Below are 8435 nucleotides of genomic sequence, written 5' to 3' on the forward strand. Positions count from 1 at the left end.
TTAAAACTTTTAAAATTTCTAATAAGCACTTGAGAACTAAAATATTAAACTGTAGTATTCTCTTCCATCTGCAATATTTCTCCTGATACATTTAATGGCGAGAACTCATTTTCATCCTATTTTTCATAAGATTTCACTTCAATAATGAGCAAGACTTTCATTCATTAGTATCATTTATGGCTCTTTACAAGATATTAATAGAGTGTTGATAATCTATAAAGCTGGGTGATAGTACATGGGGGCTCATTAAACCATTTTCTTTATGTTTGAGAAATTCCATAAGAAGAAGGAAAAAATATTCATAACCCCATTTACCTAAGTTAAGTTACATTTCCTACTATTCACAGAGTTCAGAAAAGTTCTAAAAAGCATAATAGAAAAGAAAAAAATGACATTGAACTTAACATAATATCCATATTAATTTAACTTATTGAAATAAGACCTCAATGCCCTATTTAAAATGTGCCCACACATCAAATTTATATACAATATACTTCTTCCCGAAGAACTTTGAAGTGTTGTGGTTGTGGAAGACAGGCTGTAATAAATTCTTTAGTGTCTCTGATGGCTTTCAAGGTGGTAGACGCATAAGAGCAGAGGGAGGCATAGAAAAGTTAAATTAGATACCCTCTGGCCATAAAAGGAAGCAGAATGGAGAAATATTCAGAATCACGAACTTTGAGTTGAAAGTCATCTAGTCAATCCCTTTATCCAGTTCTGAGAGACTGATATATCGCTTCTCAAAGCGGACATCAGTTTCGCCATGAACAGTGTCCTGGCTTGTTTTGTCATCACTGGTAGGGGAAAGCGAGCCTTGAGAGAGAAGCCATTTTCTTAAATAAATGAAATGAGAAACATTCTTCAGCTCCCAATTTGGGAGGGGGAAAAAAAAATGACAAATGGTTTTCACCGAGACAAAATACATTTTCGAATTTGAAATGCACTGTCCTTATTTGCCAAGGGAGGTGGCTGTCACAACAGCCCATATGTGAACCACATTTTCCCCTTAATCATAAAAGTTGATAGTAGACAATTAACTATTAGTGTGCATAGGGACTTGTTTTTTTTTCCCCCTCTACATTGTAAAATGAATTATTCTCAATACTACAAATTTTAAAAAAAGACCATTACAAACTGTTAAAACAAATGGGTATCGCTTTGTTTTTTGTATTTTATTAACATGGAAAAGAAAACCTTTCTATTCTTAAAAATTTTAAGGAAAATGAGTCACAGCACATTCTGCATTTTCTAGTTCATCTCACGTGGTGGGGGCAGGGATTGAGAACAATCCATCTAACCTATTTGTAGAAAAAAAAATTAGTTTTTTATGCTTTTTCTAAAAGCTATAATACTTGAGATGTGAATCTGTCAACGTGGGTTACTTAGTCGGTTATTGAAACAAACTCTTCGGATGATAGTGCTGTGTTGTTATTCTTAACAATGAGCTCAGTTCTTGTTCCCTTAAGCATCGCCCCCTACCCCTTTCCACATGCCACGCTCCACTTAAAGTTAATGGGAATGCCAACAGAGAAACGATATGTAAAGAAAAGGATAAGGTCCTAACAAGCTCCAAATGGAACAGTACATGCTGCCAATAATCCTTCAAATGATCATCATTTTAAAATGTGCCTTTCTCTTATCATTTTAAAATTTGCACTCCAACTTATAAAATTCATGTTCATTTATGCTTTGCTACCATGGCCTTAGCGGGCAGAAAGCACGAAACCTCAGGGAGATTATGAAACCTCCCCATGCCTCGTTTCCATCCCAGTCCTAGAAACCAGCACTTTACCTCCCACATCTAAGTCACTGTAAGGAGCGGAGGGTCTTAAATAAGCACTTCCAGCTCCAAGCTGCGAGGGAAAAAATTAGCACATAGCTAACCTTCAGCTATCTGTGGTTAAATAAGGTGGGTACAGTATATTGTCTATGTTAAAATTCTGCAGACAACCCAAGATGTCATTTCAAACAACAGTTCAGCGCTCTCCTCTGGGATAGTTCCCACTCTCATGGCTTAAAACCCTCCCTGCCCACCTTGTGGCAGATCTAATAAGAACAGCAGAGCCGAGCAAGGGTAAGAAGTAACAGGACAGGGAGAAGGAAGAATCCTGGGTCGTCCACAAACTATAGCATCAGCCCCCAAATTGGTGAACTACACTGTTATTTCAAAAGCACTATGTGTTTGGGACTTTTATGATCCTGCTGATTTTTTGTTAAATTATCTGTATTTTCATCGAGTCATAGTCACATAGNTCTTAGCTGTGGAGGGCAGTGTCACTGGCCCTCATATGTGGGATCCGAACCGGGGCCCTCTGGCGTCCCAAGCCAGTTCTTAACCATCGCGCCAGTCGGCTGGCCCCACAATGTATTTTTACCAGAAAGCTCTCATCCAGAACATTACACCATCCCCTTTTCTGAAGGGAGGGGCCGCCAGCACTTCATTTCCTATATTATCCTGCAGGGTTAAGACCAATGACTCTGGAGACAAACATTCTGTATTTGAAGCCTGGCTCTGCTATTTGCTCGATAAATAGCTTAGGGCAAGTTGCTTCACCTCTCTATGCCCCAGTTTCTCCTTCTGTAAAATGGTGATAATAATAGGGTTATAATGAGGATTAAGTGAGAGATATGTGAAGTACTTAGTACAGGGCCTTGTGCATAAGTATTAAATGAATATCACAATTATTTTATGACTGCAACTGTTGGTGTTACCATTACTGCTTTCCCTGAATCCTGAGATGCACTGAGTTAGGATTTAACGAGTGGCTTCCACCTTTTCAACACTCCTTTATACACGTGAGAATCATGTCAATGGCAATTTCATGAGCAAGAAAGAAAACTGCATGAAAGAGAGACTATGCTGACTTTATAAGACAGACAGCGCAGTGAACAAAAGTTGTCCATTAGAATTAGCTTTAGAAGTTGACCAAACGACTTAACATACAAATCAGATGAAAATGAGGATGGACAGTTTTATCTGCAATTAAATATCCACTTCTTCCCAGACCTAAAGACGGCCTTTCCTTGAATTTCAGAAACCTAACAGATGATGCCAAGTTGACTGGGGACTCACCAGACACAACCGATCAGCACCATCACAGCTGAACAGAGAAACGGCTCCCCAGCATCCCAGCGCACCCCAATTAGGATCAATGTCTCCTACAGAGTCGGCCAAGCATTTGATTTTCAACAAGAAATAAGCATTCAACTTCCTTATGGAATCTTTTCCAAAAATGTGATAAAGCACTCAATATGAATAAAATTACAATCTAGATCTTACTGCATATGAAGTCAGCTGTAGGTACCAACTTAATATGCCGTGATTAGGAGTACAAATGCTTTATTAAAAATAAAGGGTGAAGGGGGGGTGGCCGATGAGCGTAAAGGGGGTCAAATACATGGTGATGGAAGGAGAAGTGACTCTGGGTGGTGAGCACACAATGCAATATACAGATGATATATTATAGAATTATACACTTGAAACCTATATAATATTACTAACAATGTCACAATAAATTTAATAAAAAAAGATAATTAAGAGTGAAAGCCAATTTATATAATTTGTGAAGGAATATGTGTACATGAAGCCAGATATAGAAATGTGAGTAAGTCCGATCCCCAACTCACAAAGATTGGTGACATACACTGTTCCCAGTGGGATATAAGAACTCACTTCCCATGTCTCTTCTCTTTAAATGGCAGGCATGGGCAACACCAGCCCAAGGTTATTCTCATGGCTACCATTTTCCTGCGCTGCCATTTCAGGCATTCCTACCGCTATCTGCCTACACAAAATTTCACAGGAACACATTTACTTCAGAAAGTCACGTGCCTTTGGTTGCAATTAAAACTTAAAACAAGGTAATTAGAAATCATCACATTTTTGAAAACAAAGAATTGTATGTATTTATTTTTAAAAAATAAGCCTTCGTTAACTATTGCTGTAGGAGTACGACATTTCTAAGCTGGCATTTAATGTGACATCCCTTGAGAAGCCAATAATGGGTCCTAATACATCCCTTAGTGTAGACTTTTAACTAAAACCAAGACATATAAAGCACGACATTACCTTATTATCTTCTAGGTCGATCACTTCCAAGAAGTCGTGATTCTCTAAGCCTTGGAAGCTACTGATCTGATTGTAGGACAGATCCACGGTCTGCAGAGCTTTTAGGTCATCCAGACCTGTGATCTTCTCAATCTGGTTGTGGCTCTAAAATTGATAACATACACTCAGTGTCTCTAGTAGGAAAAAGTAATGACAAAAGTTTTTTCTGGATACTGCCCTGAATCTCTTCAAATCAACAAGTCATTTGTGTCCGTCCCATCCCCCATTTCCATCATTCACCTTCCTAAACACATATACAAAACACCCCAGGAAGAAATCCCCGTTTTTCAGCTGAAAGACTCTGAATATATAATACTATTTTCACTGATGTTAAAGCACGATGCACGTTCAAATCAGTAGGATAGACAAAAGTTAGGTAGCATNTGCTGAACAACAGCTCAACCTGGAGCTGGGCTGCCGTGAGTCGCCGGTGGCGGCGTAGGCTGCAGCCCCTGCTGCAGTGGGTTGCCATGGGCTACCGTATGTAGCCAGCAGCCAGAATGAGCGGCCAGCAGCCGCAGTGAGCGGCCGTCCAGAAGCCGGCGACTGATCTGCCTCGCCCCGGAAGAGCGCAGTGATGGTGCCAACTTGGGCCAGTGAAGCAACGTCCTCCACAACTAGATTGAAGAACAAAACGACAGCGACTTGTCTGTTTCCCTTCCCCCAATTCCCCAGCACTGTTCCCATCCCCATAATTCCCCAATAAAAAAATCTAAAAAAAGAAAAAAACAAAAAGTACTTCTTGAAGAAGAGTTCCGAGAAAGTCCTCATCTCCCTCCCTGACAGAAATGGTCTGTTACCTGAACTGGATTTCTTAGAAGATTGAGAACTCGAAGGAGACGTAGGTTTTCAATGTATTCTATTTCACCCAGCTCAGCAATCTGTTTAATCAAAGAAAGAAAATATTGTCAACAGACTGAATGCACAAAGATCATAGAAAGCATAATATTGGAGGAGCTATTTTGGACCCTTTAAATTCAACTTATTTTAAAATTGCCCTGTTGAATATCCAGCTTCTTTATGAGAATTTCACAAAGCTCCACAGAACCAGGGGATCATGGCATGTCCCTTCATGGATGTGAACACACACGGGCAAGCTTTCTTTTTTCCTCTCTGGCTAGAGAACAGGGAGGTGTTCCTCATCTCAGCCATGTTTCTTTTAAGGCAGAAATAAAACAGAATGTTGAATCAGTACAAAAAATGCATGCAGTGGTTGCTGGTTCTCCACCCCTCCCCCCAACCCTTCCAGCCCCCCAGTTCCCCAGTCTCTCTCCTTCACCCGGCTTGTTGGTTTGGTTATTTGTGATTGGTGAAGCCTTCTTACTGCATGGACATCTGTAGCTCTATCATTTTTTTCAATAAGATAATTATTTTAAGGAAAGACAAAAATGAAAATTGTTTGACATTTCTTGACGTGGGTGTCACATAGGTGTTCACCTTAAAAACGTTGCTAGAATGTACATTTATGTTTTATACTCTCTTCTGTGCAGGTAATGTTTCACAACTTTTAAAAGTAAGGGGAAAAAAAAGGTTACTTAATTTGACTAAGGATAGAGCTTAGGTCGCCACATGCCTGAATTTTCCGCTAAGCCGAAGACAAACACTTTTACTTGCATTTCCTGTAATTGGCATAATTATAATTTTATTTCAAACACAGATACTGAACTTTTGCAAAAAGCTAATAATCACTTTTCATTTCAATTTCTCCCCAAGTCGTTTCTGCAGGCACTGTAAAAGCACTCCAACAGCAGCCGCTGATAATCCCTGACTTATCAAACCACAAAATGCAGCTAAAATGCAAACTATTCCCAAAGCTCCATCAGGGCAAGCACATATGCGCCACATTTAAAGGATGCCATTTTCAAAGCTATAATATTAAAGGCAAGTTTCGAGATACACTATACAACCCACACACATTAATCTGGTTATAGCAACATTATGCTATTATACACAGCTTTTTCCTTAAGATGACTAGGCAGCCCATTAGACTGCCATTTTGATCATCTACAAGATAAAAGGATCGATTTTTTTTATATTGCGTTATTCAGGGAGGTGGAAAAGTAAACTTGGTGCGCACTGCTCAGTTGGACCTTTCAAACAATGGATTGATTTCTCTCTCGCATACAGCTCTTGTGTTTGGACCTAACGCAAACATTAGGAGATGTTTTCCTGCCGTCAACGTGTCTCACCAACAAGTCCTGGCCATGTGCACTCACAGAAAGTGCTGGTGCCATGTGGACATTGGCACATTTTTTTCTAAAGGGCAATCTTATGTCTCATATATGCATAAGCCATGAACCAGCTATCCCACTTCAAGAAGCTTATACTGAAGAGATCATCAGACAGGCAAAAATTAGATATGAGAATGCTCAGTTTAATGTTTTTAGTAGAAGTTAAAAATATCCTCAATTCCTAAAAACCCATCATTATGTGATTAAATGAGTCATGGTACAGTCCCACAATAGGAACACTATGCACCCAATTTAGGAGATGGAGGCATCTATGGTGATTGACAGGGAAGGATCTGGAAACGTTGCAAACATCATGAACTGAATGACCATGGAATCCATAACATTATATTACCACTAATTTGTCAGCTGGGATCACTGATCTTTCGAGAGTCAAATGAAAGTGGTCCGGCTTCCCTCGCAGACCTTCCAAAGGTAGGGACGAGGCTGGCAAGGGCAGAGGGCAGCCAGGCTGGGGTCGCCTGGCTTCAAGTTCCCACGCCTGCCGAGTGAGCAACGCGCAGCTGGTGTGTGCGCTCTCCCTCTCCCGTACACCTCGCCCCACAGCAGACCCACCCTCATGCCTTCTCTCGTCAAATGCCAAGACCCAAGGCTGTACAGGTCACAGAAGATCACAGACGGTGTGGGGGCCAGTACCTCGAGTGACCTAAAATGAAGTATTGCCAGAAAGGTGATATTCTGAGAGGAAAATCGGCCCTCTGCTGCTAAGAATGTCACACCAGCACAGCTGACCCCAGGTTCCAGTCTGCTCCTCTTCTAGAACCTACTCTGCCCCTGCTGGCTACCCTCTACCCTCCAGAAGCTGTCAGCTCCGACTTCGTAGAGAGAGCAGTTTAGTTGACTCCTTTTTTGCCCTTTTCTTCTAGGCCACGTTCTCCAAGCCTCACCATCCAGACCTAAAGGGGCCTGTCAAAGCTTTTCCTTCAGATAGACAGACAGATAGACAGATGTGTGACATAATGACATTAAGGCTCAGAAAAGTAAAACAGCACTCCCTAAGTAACTCCCAGACCAATATCTTGCTTCTAGAAGAAAGAAATAAGGTTATAATAGAGTTAACAGTTTTGGGATAAGTTTTAAATGCTAGAAACATCAAAGCTAACAAGGTCTATAGCGTAGAGAGTGACAAATAGCCCCCAAATCCCCAGTTGATGGTAAACATTTGCAGAGGAATTTAAAAGAGATATTCAAATGATCATATGAAAATACAGCGATGTTTCAACTGCTAAAACCGAATAAATGATGCTGATGAAAGTGCTACCAATAAAACAACATTCCTGACATCAAATTAATCATTTGAGAAGCAACAGCTATGTTATCTTTCTTTTACAAGATAAATTTTCCATCCCTGATACACAGCATTCTCAATGGTACTGGAGGAGCCTCTGAGGAAATCTTTGGATGGCTCAAAGAATATTTCAAAGTACTGTTGTTTGCTTCCCAACCGGCCCAGTGGGGAGCTAGGGAATTATGTTATTGTTACAAACCTAATCGTTGCCAAAGATCCTCCTTTGGGACATGTGACCACTTTTTTTTTTTAATGGAGTCTCTTTAATATTTGAACATTATAAACTCCTTTCTTCACTTAATGATATCCCTTTGTTCCTTAAACATTTTCAAATGTAATTTGAAAAGTCGTTTGAAATGGAAGAGAACAAAATATTATTCATGAGGTCTTTCTAGACCAGCGAGCGCTATCCAGTATGGTCGTTACCAGCCACGTGTGGCTACTTAGCACTCGGAATGTGGGTAAGGTGAATTGAAATGCACTATAAGTGTAAAATACACACCAGGTGTCGAAACCTTAGTACGAAGCAACAGAATATAAAATATCTCATCAATAATTTTTTATATAGATTACATAACGAAATGGTAATATATTGGATGTACTGGGCTACGTAAAATATATTATTAAAGTAAATTTCACCTGTTTCTTTTTACCTTTTTCTTGTGGCCACTAGAAAATTTAAAACTGCCTATGCGGCTCACATTTATAGTTCACAATGTATTTTTTCTTTTTTATTGGGGAATTGGGGGGATGGGAACAGTGCTGGGGGAATTGGGGGAAGGGGAACAGA

The 8435-nt window shown here is 40.1% G+C and overlaps 1 protein-coding gene across 1 annotated transcript in view; it reads right to left on the reverse strand.

Annotated features, from left to right (window-relative positions):
• The window catches only part of LRGUK (leucine rich repeats and guanylate kinase domain containing), a 115199-nt gene that overhangs the window by 74803 nt on the left and 31961 nt on the right, over window positions 1-8435 (reverse strand). The window contains exon 7 of the mRNA XM_019654782.1: window positions 4070-4213. Coding sequence (XP_019510327.1) covers window positions 4070-4213 — 144 coding nt within the window. The remainder of the gene's footprint in view (window positions 1-4069; window positions 4214-8435) is intronic.

Source organism: Hipposideros armiger, unplaced genomic scaffold, assembly GCF_001890085.2.
Source record: "Hipposideros armiger isolate ML-2016 unplaced genomic scaffold, ASM189008v1 scaffold_231, whole genome shotgun sequence".
Classification (NCBI taxonomy): Eukaryota; Metazoa; Chordata; class Mammalia; order Chiroptera; family Hipposideridae; genus Hipposideros; species Hipposideros armiger.